Genomic DNA, 15,991 nt, shown 5'->3' with positions numbered 1-15,991 from the left:
AATTTTAATATCAGTTGTTCTACTAGTTTTTTCGCTATTGTTGTGGTATCTTTGCTAATTATCGGGTGTGCAATAATGAATCTACTTAATTCACACTGCATCGTTAAGATGTACCTGTATCCATTAGATGGTCTTAAAGGTCCAACGGTGTCGATTTCCACAGTTTCGAAAGTTGTATTTGGGGTTGACGTTACTTGAAGTTCTTCCCTGGTATGTCGTATTTGTTTGTTGCGTTGACATTTTTCGCAGGTGTTAATATATTTGTGTCATCTTTTTCCAACTGTATTTTTGTTTTAGTTTGGTACATGTTTTACGTACTCCTAGATGTCCGCTGAGAGCATTGTTATGATGTTCTTCGATTAATCTAAATCTTGTTGTTATGTCCGCAATATTTTTTGGTTTCCTGTACAATATTATTTTTAATTTCTGTTCATACTCAGTATTTTTCTCTCGTTGCAACGTATTAATCATTTCTTTAAAATTGTTTTTATCCATGGATTTGAATATTATATCATTATCGCTTAGCGCTAGCATTGTTATTTTTAATTCTTCTAATTTGGATATTATTATGGTTAACATAATCGAAATCGGCTTCGGAGGTATTTCGCTTAATTCCACGATAACTTCTTTATCGTCATAATGTATGAATGCATCCTTCATCTTTTTATTTATTTTAAACTGCAGTATTCTTTTTCTTCGAATGTCACCTATAGAAGTACAATCCCAACAGTAGAGTTGATCAGGCTCAGTGGTTTTTGTATCCATTTGCTTATTCGTTTGAATTTTTGATTTCGCAGCTGTATCTGTTGTAGCTGCGGCGCGCATTTTACTTCGAGTAGTTATACATATTTGAGCTCTATTTATTTTATCCATTATTTCTTCAGTATTTTCCAAGTTTTTTAATTTGCGGTCGGATATCGTATCTTCAGTAGTTGGTATTAATTTCTTTAAAATGGTTGTGTCTATTTTAATTCTAGACAATGCATCGGCATTTGTATTAATTTTTCCTTTCTTATAAATTATTTCGAAGTCATAATCTGATAGGTCGACTCGGATTCTCGTCATTTTTGAAGATGGGTTACTATGTACAAATAGTGAAATTAAGGGTCTGTGGCAGTAGCGAGGCGTCAGCTTTTTGGCAAGGTGTTCACAATTTAATCAAAACAGAATTCCAACTATAACGTATTCCCCCTACTTCTAAGTTTTGTCCTTTCCGCAAGCAAATAGCGTACAAGACCAATAAAACAATTTATTTAAATGTTCGCAGCCTGTGATCCACTGGTTTTTATTTACCATAAAGCTATAGCTGTAGGAAAACGACGACTTACCATAGATTTCGACATTTTTACAACAGGTATCAAATTCTTCATATCTGGAGTTGGTTTATTCATTTTATGAATTAAAATCTTTTTTTCAGAAGATCGTTTAAAAAAAGATATTTGAATCAAATTTTTAATCACACATTAATTCATTTCTAAATATTATTTTTCACTTCAAATTTCTTTAATTTTTTTCTTTACTTTTACCATTTGCTAGTATTAAATTGCAATAATGACTTTGTTATTGATTTATTTCCAACCTCTATATAAGAGTAAGAAACTCTCATGCATTCATTTACTCTTTTACTTTGTATTTACAATGCCCGGTTCAGTTTTTATACTGAACCATTTCCCCATATAAAACAGCAACCGTGACTTTGATTGTATTTGCACGCTTTGTATAAACTTTTGGTTCAGTTTAGTGGAATGATCCTCTCGTCAAATGTAAAGCGATTTTCGCTCAGTTATTTCTTTTCTCTTTTGTATTTACTTTGCATAACATTGGAAGTGCACTTTTTTTATTGAACTGCTTGCACGCATTAAATTAAGAGTTAAGATTATTTTACGTACATATATTTGTTTGTATGTTTTGTGTTGTGTATTCAATATTGAACATAGTCCCAATGTGAATGTTATTTCATTTGCATGCTTTGTAAGCAACGCGGTGCAGTTTTAATTTTGAACCTTAGTATATTTTAAGAGGAATGTGTTTTCTCTTTTATTAATTGTAAGTAATGTTGGGTGAAACTAACACATGTGTGATTTTGTTTGTATTCTACGTTTTGTGTTTATGTTAATCTGTTTGGAAAAGCTATTATAAAAAATGTTAAGTAGCAATACAGCGAGATTATTTACCTAATAAAAAAAATCTAAAAAGGAAGCTTTGTTAAGGTGTTCAGTGAACACTCTGAACCATTCGACGCCTCGCCTCTGGTCTGTGGTCAGTGATAACATAGAAACGTTTGCCATATACATATGGTCTGAAATAGTTAATTGCCCAATGTATGTATTGCAAGGAGTTCTTTTTCAATAACTAGCTTGTTTAAGTCATGTTTTTGTAAAGCTTTACTTGCATAACAAATTGGCAAATCTGTACCAATGTCGCCCTGGGAGAGAACTGCACCAAGTGCATAATCAGAGGCATCTGTTGTTATTATGAATGGTTTACTAAAATCAGGATATTTTAGAATTGGTGGACTCATTAAAATCGATTTGAGTTTTTCGAATGCTATGTCACACTCAGTGTTCCAAATAAATTTTTGATTTTTCTTTAACAATAAGTTTAAAGGTTTGGCTATTAACGCAAAGTCTTTAATGAAGCGTCTATAGTAGTTGCAGAAGGCAACGTACCTTCTTACTTCATCTATATTTGTTGGTTTAGGATATTCCTGAATAACAGTTTTTTGTTGAGACTTTGTATCTATCGGTATTTGGTGGAATGAACTAGTCATGTCGAGCGTCGAAAAATATCTTGCTTTTCCAAGTTTATCTAGTACGTCCTCAAGGCGTGTTAATGGGAATTTATCGTTTACTATTTTATTGTTAAGTTTTCTATAGTCAATCACGAGTCTCCATTTCTTCTCATCTTCAGCTGATTTCTTTGGTACTAGTAAGATTGGAGAGTTATACGGGCTTTTCGAAGGTTGAATTATGTCGTCATCTAGCAGTTTTTGGACTTGTGATTTTATTACATCATTATGGTTATATGGTAATCTGTAGTTTTTAATATATATTGGAACATTATCTGTGGTTGGTATGTGTTCAGTGTAGAAATTGTTACATGTTATTTGTTTTCCTTCCAATAAAAATATGTGTTGATAGTGTGATATTAGGGGAATGAGTGTATTATCATCCAAAGTTTTATTTGTACCTAATTGTAGTTTGTTAAGAAGTGTTTCTAAACGTAACTGGTTATTTACTTTTGTATTCTTTTTGACGCTGTAATTGTAATGTTTTAGTGGTCGGCTTTGGAATTTTAATCTATTAAGTGTAACGTCATGTTCATTTGTATTTAAAATTCGAACATGACAGTTTCCTTTTCCGGGAACTATAGTATTTGCGATGAAAACACCTTTGTCAATTTCTTGAGAAATTAGCAATGTGTCTTCTTCGAAGTACATATCTATCGGTAAAATATGCTCTGTTCTTGCTTGAATTACTATTGGTTTGTAGTAAATGGGAACAGTTGTTTCTTGTTCGTTGTTGTTTACTGTGAGTAAAAAGGTGTAATAATCAATATTACATTAGAATTTTGTTAGAAAATCCCTTCCAATGATACCGTCGACTTCTATGGGAAAATTTTTCTCTACTACTGAAAATTCATAATGTAAATATGTTTCATCAAATTTTATCTGTAGGTTTGTGGTTCCTAGAGATGTTCTGTAACTGTCTGTAATTCCAACTAATATTAATGTTTTATTTGAATTATAATCTATGTTGTGTTTATATTTAATTATTGACACTTCTGCACCTGTGTCAATTAATAATTTTATGAAAGTGTTAGTATTTTGGCAAAATACTTTTATGTAATTAGATATATTGGGGTTGTATGTGTAGATATTATTTTTAGTTTTACCAGAGGAGAGTTCTACTGGTTTTCCTCTGGTCGCATGTAGTTTTCCTGTGATGATGTAAAGCGAACATGTCTCATATTCCTGTTATAGGTATTTCTCTGGTTATGTTGATAGTTTTGGTTTCTTTGACCATTGTTACGTTGGTACCTTTGGTTGTTGTTACGTTGAATTCCTTGATATTGGTTTCTTGAACTGTTATTATTTTGGTGATTATTTAATTGATTTCTTTGATTATTATATTGATTTCTTTGATTGTTATACTGCCTATTATTATTATATCGGTTTTTTATTTGATTGTTCCTATTCAAGTGGTTAGAGAAATTTCTCCTTTGATTGTATTGTTGTGGCGACATATTGCCACGGTAATGTTGAGTATATAAAACTTGTTGTCGTTGATCTGGAAAAACTAAGTTTTCCGCAAAGTCCCTAGCTTCTTAAAAAGATTTAGGTTGTGCAGCCTGTACCGTTTGTGAGTAGGTTGCATTAAGTCCTTTCTTATAGGCTAACAATGCGTGTTCATCATTGCTTATAAGAATGCCTTCAGCTTGTGGTGAAGTTATATTTTAATTTCTCTTGAGTAAAGAGATGTTATTGAGACTTGAAAGTAGTTTGGCCATCTTGTCACTGAATTCTGTAACGGATTGATTGTGACCTTGTCTCATTTCGTTGATTCTTTGCAGTAACTGTTGTACTGTGTCCTTCGCAACATAAGCTTTGGTAAGTTTTTCTATCAACTGTTGTAATGTGTCTGGATAACCCAGTGGTGAGACTCTAGCACGTACATTATGGTGAAGTTTGCATTCTACAATGTATTCCAAGAACTCTTGTTTGTTCTCTTCTGTTATCTTCTTATCGTGCAATTGTAATCTATGGAGGAATGAACTTAATTCCTCTTGTCTTCCTTGAAATGTGGGTAGAACCTTTTCTACGTTTTCCAGAATTGAGTCATACTAAGCCATCCTTGTGTCTGTATTTCGTGTCGTACTTGGTGGGTTTGGTATAGGTTGGTTATGGGTTATTAAGTTGTCAGTTTGTTCAGTTACTGACATTTTAATAAGTTGTTTATGTGTTATCGAATATTTTTTAAAAAATATTTCTTTGAGGTTTTGGGATTCTACTAATTTGGATTCAATATATATTGAGCTAACACAATTTTTCAGGTATTCTAATCTATTTAGTTTCTCTTCTATCGTTTGCTTAGTGTATCCTCTTACACTAGCTTTCCTTGCGTTTCTTAGTACACTTTGTACTTCACTTATGTGAGTACTAATAATTTCCATTAAAGTGTTTTAATAAAAGGGAAATATTTTATTATATCAACCAACATAAATGTGAGGGAATTGAACAAAGTAGAGCAACAATAAAAGAAAGAAATATCAGAGACAATATTAGTGAAAATGCGAAATAATACGATATTTATAGGTATTATCGTTCGCGTACAACTTTATTCAAAAGTAATGAAACAATGACCATTAAAGAGTATTTAAACAGTATGAATTTCATTTCTATTACTTTTAATTTATTAATTCATTTATGTAATTCTTTTAATATAGTTAATATAATTTAATACAATTTGTATTCAGATTGGTATAATAATAACATATATTTTTCATTTTTTTTTTTTTTATATATAATGAAAGTTTTCAATATAATTTTAATATAATTTTTTTTTTACAAATACAATTAAAAAATTTTATTTAAAATTTTCTCTTTTTGTTTAAACAGATTTTGTTTATTTCAAAAAAAATTTTTTCTTTGTTATATATAGTAAGTTGTAATATATTATATTGTATTATACATCGTTTAATAAATTTCTGTGTGCATGCTTATGCACGTATTTTTTTTATTTATTTATTAATTTTATGGCTAGTGCCAAGTTAGCAACGTTGCTGGAAAATACAGGGCTGTATTTTCAAAAAATTTTTAAAAAATGATATTTTCGTTAATATAAATAATTAAACTAAAGCATGATATAGACGATGAAATTTGTTTGCAAACAAGGTTTGCTGGCTATCAAATTGCATCGTCTATACTCAAGTTTGCAAACCAAAATTTGGTTTGCAAACTAGTTTGCAGTGAAATTAAAATTTTTCAATTATTTGTTAAGTTGCAAACTCGTTTGCTTGTGTATATCGAAATTTGCAAACTTCTCATAATTTAAGAATTTTGGTGAGTGTCGGACAACTAAAGATTACGGAAAAAAATTATTAATTTTTGGTAAAAAGAAAAATAAATGAAAAATAATTAAAAAATTGCTAGACATTAGACAATTATTGAAGAAGTTTATATATTTTAAAAATTATTTTGTGCTAAAAAAATTTTTATAGTAAGCTTTAATATTTAAACAATTATTATATGCATAAAAATTTTAAAATGTAACATATTAAAAAATTGAAACAAAAATAATTTTAGTTTAAAAAATGAAATAAATAACAGGTTGCTATGATCATCACCTCAATTTCTTCAGTTTCAATTATTGTTTTGCACTCTGTACTTGCTCCGCTGTTGATATGAACGCTGTAGAAAATAAATCAAAATGAAGTTTGCCAACCTTGTTTCAAAGTGTATAGCAAAGCGCATATTCGGTTTGCAAATTTGGTTTGCAAACAAATTTCATCGTCTATATCATGCTTAAAACAAAAGGCATTATTCTTATAGAGTTTTGAAAGATCTTTCGATTGGCATTTACCAATTTGAGACACGATGCGTATTTTTCAAATTATAGAGAAAATAAAATTGACCAAAATCGACTTTTTTTGAAAAAATTTATTTTTAGAAAAATCTAGAACAGGTTCAAGTTGCACGGAAATACATCTAATAGAGAATTAATCAGGCTATCAATAGCAAAAAAAATCATAAAAATCGAGTAGACCAATTTTGAGAAATTTGATGTCAAAGTCAAATTTTCAAACTCGTCAAATTTCAAGCTTTTTAAAAAATGTAAAACGCAAAAGTATGAAAAAAACTTTCACAAAACCGGATAAATAAGCACCATTTCAATATCTCAACTAAAACATCAAAATATTATTAAAATAAGTATAAATTTTGCACATGTTCCGATATAAGTGCATTTTATTTAAATTTCGAAGGAGGTACAACCTGCACGCTTAAAGTTCCTAAAACTAAATTGATCACTCTTTCAAACAAAACTAATTTCACAAAAATCGAGTAGAACGTTTTTTAATTATATATGTTTAAAAAAGTGGATTTTTTACGAAAAAAATGTATGTTAACTAACACCATTCTAATAACATATTAAGGTGAAAACCTGTACAAGGCTAAAAATTCACCACCATTGTAAAGTTTATTAAAGAACTCTGTTAAAAGTATCTATAGGCGGTTGTATTCTGTGGTAAGGGAATGATAATAAAATTTAATTTATATAATAATAATATTTTAAATTCAATATTTAAATTAAATTCAAAAATATATTGCATATAAATAAAAAAGAAAGATTTTCGTCTGTAAACTGCTAACATATACCGCCATATCGAACATTTTTCTATATATATTAGAAACAAAAATAAAAAGTAGTACAATGTTGCACGGTATTTTTTTAAATTGTTTATATTTTTCTAATATGAATTGATGTAAGAATTATCAAAATCGAGTAGCAAACAATAAAGATATTAACAAAAACAACTTTTGCAGCATATTCACGAATGCATTAAACTCTGTTACAGGCATTTGTTGTTGGTTATATTCTGTGTTAGGGGACACTATGAAAATTGAAATAATTATAAATTTTACGGAATGGTACACTGTTGCACGGTATTTTTTTAAAAAATAGACATATTCTAGAATATTTTGGTATATAAATCTTTAAAAATGAGTAGACAGATTTTCTAAAATTATCAAAAATATATTGCATATAAAAAAGAAAGATTTACGTCTGTAAACTGCTAACATAACATATACCGCCATATCATATCTTATGTTCTTCTGTATACTAAATACAAACAACGCATTTGCCTAATTTGAACATTGATATAGTTTGCGTTTATCTTTTGTACAGTAAAGTTGTGCGCAGGAAGCATAAATCTTAATAATGGTAAGTATAAATCAATAAAAAATATTTAAAAATTTATAAATTAAATTTAAAAAAGTAAGAATAAATATTTAAAATATAAATATTAAATTTTTAATGCTTTTATTTCAGAACCAAGATCTTCTAACGGCAGTATTAGTGGGATTGCTAGCACGCGGTGAGAGTGTATGTAAATTTAATAATATAAATAATTTAATTTAAAACATATGTATATATAATATTATATTATTATTTATTTTAAATGTAATAATAAAATTGAACTTTTTTGTATCTCTCTTTAGCAACCGCAGCGTCAATGGCAACACCAGCGTCAACAGCAACAGCAGCGTCAACACTACCAACAAGGAAGTTGGCGTAAAGGACGCCGATGGCAAGGAGGAAACAACCGGCAATATGACGAAAACAGCTGATTGCGATGTGAAAACCGCCGTCGACAAGACGAAAACCGCCGGCGGCATGATGAAAACCTCCGACGGCAGGAGGAGAACCGCCGTCGGCATGAGGAAAACCTCCGTCGGCAGGAGGAGAGCCGAAGTGTGCTGACGCCGACAGTAGAAAACGGTGCTGCAGCAATAAATAATAGAAATGTAAGTTAAATCATATTTATTAAAATTTTTAAATAAATTAATAAAGTTTTTTTTTATATTTTCAGAGTAACCAAATAAATGAAAATGAAATGCGAATCAGATTAATTGAACTTGAGAAGGAAAATCGGGAACTGAAAAAAAAATTAAATAATGCAGTTCTTTTTCTATTTATTATAATGGTTTTTTTTTCTAATTATTATGTTTTTTTCTTATTTATATAATGTGTTTTTGTTATTTTTATAATGCTTTTTATTATTATTATAATGTGTTTTCTAGTTATTATAATGTTTTTTTTTCTATTTTTTTAATGTTCTTTTTTTTTTAATTATTATTACAATCTTTTGTCTTATTATCATAATATTTTTTTCTTATTTTTATTTTTTGTTATTTTTATAATGCTTTTTATTATTATTATAATGTGTTTTCTAGTTATTATAATGTTTTTTCTTCTATTTTTATAATGTTTTTCTTTTTTTTTTAATTATTATTACAATCTTTTGTCTTATTATCATAATATTTTTTTCTTTATATAAATTATAATAAAATAATTTTGAACAAAATTAAATTATGGAATTTGTTATTTTATTATTTTAAGATATTAATATTCAGGTATTATTATATTCCTAATATAGTAATAACCAAATATGTATGTACACTAGGGTGCCATTAATTTTTGAAAGTCGGAAAATTGCCCGCGGCACCCCCCAGATCGGTTCATTTTACTAAAAAAATAATCTGTGTGAAATTTTAGTTCAATTGGATAAGTGGAAATGGTGCCCCAAGAGCCTCAAAGATTGGAAAATAACGATTTTTCCATAAAATTCATCTTTGATTGCTTATATCTCCGACATATTTAATTTTACATAAAAACTGTCTTCCTAAAAGTTATAGATCTACTAAAAATAAACAATTCACTCATACAAAGTTTTTCTGTATTTCTAATAGTAACAGAGTTCAATGCATTTGTGAATATGCTGCAAAAGTTGTTTTTGTTAATATCTTTATTGTTTGCTACTCGATTTTGATAATTCTTACATCAATTCATATTAGAAAAATATAAACAATTTAAAAAATACCGTGCAACATTGTACTACTTTTTATTTTTGTTTCTAATATATATTGACAAATGTTCGATATGGCGGTATATGTTAGCAGTTTACAGACGTAAATCTTTCTTTTTTATATGCAATATATTTTTGGTAATTTTAGAAAATCTGTCTACTCATTTTTAAAGATTTATATACGAAAATATTCTAGAATATTTCTATTTTTTAAAAAAATACCGTGCAACAGTGTACCATTCCGTAAAATTTATAATTATTTCAATTTTCATAGTGTCCCCTAACAGACAATACAGCAGCCAACAAATGCCTGTAACAGAGTTCAATGCATTTGTGAATATGCTGCAAAAGTTGTTTTTGTTAATATCTTTATTGTTTGCTACTCGATTTTGATAATTCTTACATCAATTCATATTAGAAAAATATAAACAATTTAAAAAAATACCGTGCAACATTGTACTACTTTTTATTTTTGTTTCTAATATATATAGAAAAATGTTCGATATGGCGGTATATGTTAGCAGTTTACAGACGAAAATCTTTCTTTTTTATTTATATGCAATATATTTTTGAATTTAATTTAAATATTGAATTTAAAATATTATTATTATATAAATTAAATTTTATTATCATTCCCTTACCACAGAATACAACCGCCTATAGATACTTTTAACAGAGTTCTTTAATAAACTTTACAATGGTGGTGAATTTTTAGCCTTGTACAGGTTTTCACCTTAATATGTTATTAGAATGGTGTTAGTTAACATACATTTTTTTCGTAAAAAATCCACTTTTTTAAACATATATAATTAAAAAACGTTCTACTCGATTTTTGTGAAATTAGTTTTGTTTGAAAGAGTGATCAATTTAGTTTTAGGAACTTTAAGCGTGCAGGTTGTACCTCCTTCGAAATTTAAATAAAATGCACTTATATCGGAACATGTGCAAAATTTATACTTATTTTAATAATATTTTGATGTTTTAGTTGAGATATTGAAATGATGCTTATTTATCCGGTTTTGTGAAAGTTTTTTTTATACTTTTGCGTTTTACATTTTTTAAAAAGCTTGAAATTTGACGAGTTTGAAAATTTGACTTTGACATCAAATTTCTCAAAATTGGTCTACTCGATTTTTATGATTTTTTTTTGCTATTGATAGCCTGCATAATTCTCTATTAGATGTATTTCCGTGCAACATTGTACCTGTTCTAGATTTTTCTAAAAATAAATTTTTTCAAAAAAAGTCGATTTTGGTCAATTTTTATTTTTCCTATAATTTGAAAAATACGCATCGTATCTCAAATTGGTAAATGCCAATCGAAAGATCTTTCAAAACTCTATAAGAATAATGCCTTTTGTTTTAGTTTAATTATTTATATTAACGAAAATATCATTTTTTAAAAATTTTTTGAAAATACAGCCCTGCATTTTCCAGCAACGTTGCTAACTTGGCGCTGGTAATTTTATGTGCGATGTATAATATAACTATTATTACAACTATCGTAATTACTATTACCTGTTCATGTCCTGTGTTGACAGCAACTGTTTGTAGATTATTGGTTGTTGTCTTCTGTTCCGTTTGTGGTATGTCCTGTGAAAGCAAGCCCATTACTCTTCAGTGTTCTTCAGTATTTTTCCAATTGTTAGATTTTTATTTTTATTTCTTTCCTTTTTTGTTTGTTTATGTTTTGTTTAACAATCTCTTTTGTGTTTTAAACTTAGTTTTTGCTACAATGTGTTTTTTGTTTGTTTTACAAAATATTTTATTTTTTTGTTTTTATGCTTTTATGTATAAATTTCACATATTTTTGCTATAAGTTTTAAATTTAAAAACATTAAAGTACAAATTTTAATTTTAAGAACTTTAATTTCAATTTTCTTTGGATTTTTCTTTTATTTTTGTATATTATTTCACATTTATTTGCTCATATTTATTATTTGTAGTGTTTATATTCAATTTTGTCTATCATTGTTTTTGTTTTTATTGAGGATATAACACTTTTAAATTTTTGTAAAAATAGTTTACTTTTTATTTTTACTTTTCATTTCTGATAGCACATTGATTCTAGAGCCGAATGCGGTTCTTTTTATTAAATTAAAGTTTTTTTTCTAAAGTTTTTAAATATATTATTAAGTTAATATTTCCGTTTGCCGTTTGGCAAATTTGCAGGATCGCCATGTGGGGTTTTAAATATCGTCTTTAAAAGAAAACACTTAATTTGTTTTTTTATTATATGTAAACTTTATTTTTATTTATTTGCACATCATTTTTACTTTTATTATTATAAAGATCTCAGCTAGATCACGTACTATTATCGACTCTCAACTATGCACTATCCACTAAAACTCTCAAATAAAGACTGATTAAAGACTAACTACAATTATATTTTTCATACCGATAACAGTTCGGTTTTACAATATTCTATTTTACATTTTACTATTTACTTAAATTCTATTGGTTAATATATTTTTTAGTTTCTATATACTTACGTCATTGGTCAATAATATCATTTTTTAATAGTTGACACACATATGGTGACCAACTGTAAAAGAGGGCAAATCATATTGCATGCACAATTGCTTGCAATATGATCTGCACAACACATGACACATTTTAATGTGTTCTAGATTCCGAAATCCAAATTGCCAAGCACATGCTAAAGTAATTATACTTCGCTATGCACTAAAACGTTTGTCATAAAGAAATAACAAAACAAAGGAGTCGAATCACCAACTCATAAATTATTGTGCTATACAATTTGGGTTTCTGGGTTATAAATATTGATTTGAAGTGTTTTGGGTTAACGTGTCAGATCATCATATCGCACACATTGAATTGCGTGTGGTCATGGTCTGATATGACACTACATTTCTGTCAACATTCAATTACACATCCTTACAGACGCATCAGAAAAGGCATATGGTGCTGCAGCGTATTTGCGATCAACACTTCAGAATGGTCAAATTATTGTACGACTATTGTGCGCCAAATCTCGGGTTACACCTCTGAAAAAGTCGACATTACCTCGTCTCGAACTCTGTGCAGCTGTTGTTGGTGCGGAGCTAGCTACAAGCATAAAGAACGGCCTACAAATAAGAAATTACCAGACGTTCTTTTGGTGTGATTCACAAATAGTGATATCATGGATCAACTCTCCATCATCAAAGTTTCACACTTTCGTTGCAAGCAGAGTAAGCAATATTCATCAATTAACGACCACAAGACAGTGGCGACATGTCAATTCGGAACACAATCCAGCTGACATTTTATCAAGAGGTCTTTCACTTCATAAACTACAGTCATCAAGAATGTGATTTTATGGACCCATGTTCTTACATGGTCGGAAAGAATTGTGGCCATCAAAACCATCATCATTGTTAAAATCCGAAACCTTCCCTGGTCAGGTCATCATCAAAGGTATTCAGAATGCAGAATTTAGAAATGAAATCAAAATTATGAAATCAGATGGAAGAATAAATAAGTCCAGTGCATTGGCAGCACTGATAATAAAGGCAATATAAGAGTTGGTGGACGTTTGGATGCAGCGTCAATATCATATGATGCAAAACATCCTATGTTATTACCCTATAATGACCCCATTGTCAGAATAATAATGGAACAAGTGCATAAGAAATACATGCACTGTGGTCCACAGTCTCTCCTAGCTAATATCCGTGAACGATACTGGCCAATTAAAGGCAAATTGATGGCAAGATCAGTAGTACAACATTGTGTACGTTGTACTAAAGCCATACCACGGTTTTATGAACAACTTATGGGTAATTTGCCAGCGACAAGAGTACAACCTAGGCGACCATTTCTCACCACTGAAGTGGACTTTTGCGGACCTTTTTGGATACATTACAGAATCCGAGGCAAGAGACCACAGAAGGCATATATTGCTGTGTACTGTTGTTTTACAACTAAGGCAGTTCATCTCGAAGTAGTTAGCGATTTAACCACAGATGCATTCATCGGATCACTGAAACGTTTTATTGCTCGAAGAGGACACTGTAGAAATTTATTTTGTGGCAATGCCACAAACTTCGTGGGAGCAAACAATCAACTAATTGAACTTGCAGACTCAATTCAAGCAAGTAAGGCACAAGAAAAGATAATTAACGAATGTAATGAAATAACATTTAAATGAATAATATTTAAATAACATTTAAATTTATACCTCCTCGTGCACCACACTTCGGTGGACTGTGGGAAGCAGCAGTCAAATCTGCAAAACACTTATTGATACGAAGTACTAAGACCACTTCACTAACATATGAGGCTCTAGAGACTGTAGTATTAGAAGTTGAAGCAATACTGAACTCTAGTCCATTGACACCTATGTCAAATAATCCTAATGACTTGTCAGCGTTAACATCTGGTAATTTCTTAATCGGAGAACTACCCACAGCAATGGCAGATGCAAAGGTCCAATCGGGAAATATAAATCTGGTGACAAGATGGAAATAAGTGTCTCGTCTCAAATTGTAATTTTGGGAACGTTGGAAGACCGAATACCTCACTGAGTTACAATGTCGACACAAATGGAAATTAGCTACTTCAAATATAAAAGAAGGTACCCTTGTAATTATCAAGGAAGACAATGTTCCTACAATAAAATGGCCGCTTGGACGTATTTCAAAGGTATATAATGGAGATCTCCTGTTTCTGATGAACTTTCAAAAAGCTGTACAAAGGCGAATTCAAAAATATTACACTAAGGCACAGATCAGGACGAGCCACCTAAAAAGTATTCACGGCCAATGTCTAGTTCATTACTGGTTACAATGTTATTATCTCTACTATACCTGCCATTGGTATTAGGGAATTCAGTGAATGTAATACGCTTCGACAATAATTTAGGAATATATTTCGAATCCGTTGGCTCAGTGAAGGTAGCAACGACAGAATGGAAAATGATTGTTTACTATGATTTTCATCCATATTAGACCGAAATGAACTCCTTCTACAACGAAACTAAAACCATCAACCGTTTATGTTCAGAATGGCATATATGTACAATGTACATTGTACATACATCATGTACTTCTCTCTATACTCATTTTAAACATGTAAAAGATGAGTTGTTGCAAGACCATTATTCGATGAAAGCCGAAGCAAGCGAGCTGCAATTGATATAGTAGGAAATATTGCGCACTACGCTGAGAGCGTGTCTGACACAATAAATCAACATTCAATAAGCGAGAATTCAACACGAAGAAATGATATGCAGACTGCAGAATTACGCCAACAAAATCTGAACTTCACTGTGACCACAACCTAGGACAAGTTGAGTTGGAACTCAACGGTGGGGAGTATGTTTATATTTATTTTAATATAATTTAATAATTGTTTGTATATATATTTAATTACATGTGTTTACATTTATTTGGGCCAACATTGCGTCCAGTCATTGACCAACGAAAAGTGCAATTCTGCATTATCAGCTTTTCTTGCTGCTCAGTGCACTGAAGAAAGTGTGTCGTATTTTGGCTTATAATTATGTCAGCACAGTGTAAGCAAATTTATTGTTTTGTGAATTATGCATAAATAGTTATTGTTAATTAATGCATAATTCAATATTTTTTATTTAAAATACTTTGTATAAATAGAATTAAGAATTTAAATAAAGTTTAGAAGTAAAGAAAAATCAATAAGAATCAATTCTTATTTTCTCGCATTGATTAGTTTGGGTTTCAAGTGCTCAAATTAATCAACACACATAAAATACAAGTAGTTTGGGTTACAAGTGCTCAAGCTACTTCACACACAAAATAGGCTACCAAGCTAATACAGATTAAGGATCTGGATTAGCATCAAGTAGCGTACAACCTATATATATAAAAAACTATAGAATACCACAGGTACAAATAGAAGAAATGAATAAACAAGTAAAAAAATTAATAGAAGGTGATAAAGTAGAGACATCCGTTATCCCATACAATGCACTAATTTTAATAGTACTGTGGCGTTCATGTGGCATTATTAAGAAAGAGAAGTTTACTTTGAAAAATAGAAATTGACAATCAAATTTTCAGGCATATACATTTTGATTTAGGAAATTTTAGATTTTTGAACAATTTTAGATTTTTGATTTTTGAGCAAAAAAATAATTGTTAGTAATAAAAAAAACTCTAAATAAATATTTAAAAACTCATATTAAGAGTCAACATTACTACAGTACCAAAGAAAAGCAATAATAGTCAAGAGAAATGGAGACTAGTAGATGACTATAGGTAATTAAATAAAAAAGTTATAAACGACAAATTTACACTAACTTGTTTAGAAAACATTCTAGATAGATTAGATAAAGCGAAATATTTTTCTACTTTAGACACGACTAGTTCTTTCCATCAAATACCACTTAACCATGAATCAAAACCATTAACAGCTTGCTCTAC

The 15,991-nt window shown here is 29.6% G+C and overlaps 1 protein-coding gene across 1 annotated transcript; it reads left to right on the top strand.

Annotated features, from left to right (window-relative positions):
• Positions 1-13,203: 13,203 nt before the first annotated feature.
• Positions 13,204-13,740, top strand: LOC119665732. Its single transcript, XM_038074969.1, has one exon. The coding sequence runs from the start codon at positions 13,204-13,206 to the stop codon at positions 13,738-13,740; it is 537 nt and encodes a 178-aa protein (XP_037930897.1).
• The last annotated feature ends 2,251 nt before the right edge of the window (positions 13,741-15,991 follow it).

This window comes from Teleopsis dalmanni, chromosome 1, assembly GCF_002237135.1.
Source record: "Teleopsis dalmanni isolate 2A chromosome 1, ASM223713v2, whole genome shotgun sequence".
In the NCBI taxonomy this organism is placed as follows: domain Eukaryota; kingdom Metazoa; phylum Arthropoda; class Insecta; order Diptera; family Diopsidae; genus Teleopsis; species Teleopsis dalmanni.
The sequence above is the reverse complement of the archived record's forward strand: the minus strand, read 5'-3'. Positions and strand labels throughout refer to the sequence as shown.

Excerpts from the sequence above, each read along its gene's own strand:
- LOC119665732 (XM_038074969.1), top strand. The coding sequence starts at position 13,204 with ATGGAACAAGTGCATAAGAAATACATGCACTGTGGTCCACAGTCTCTC.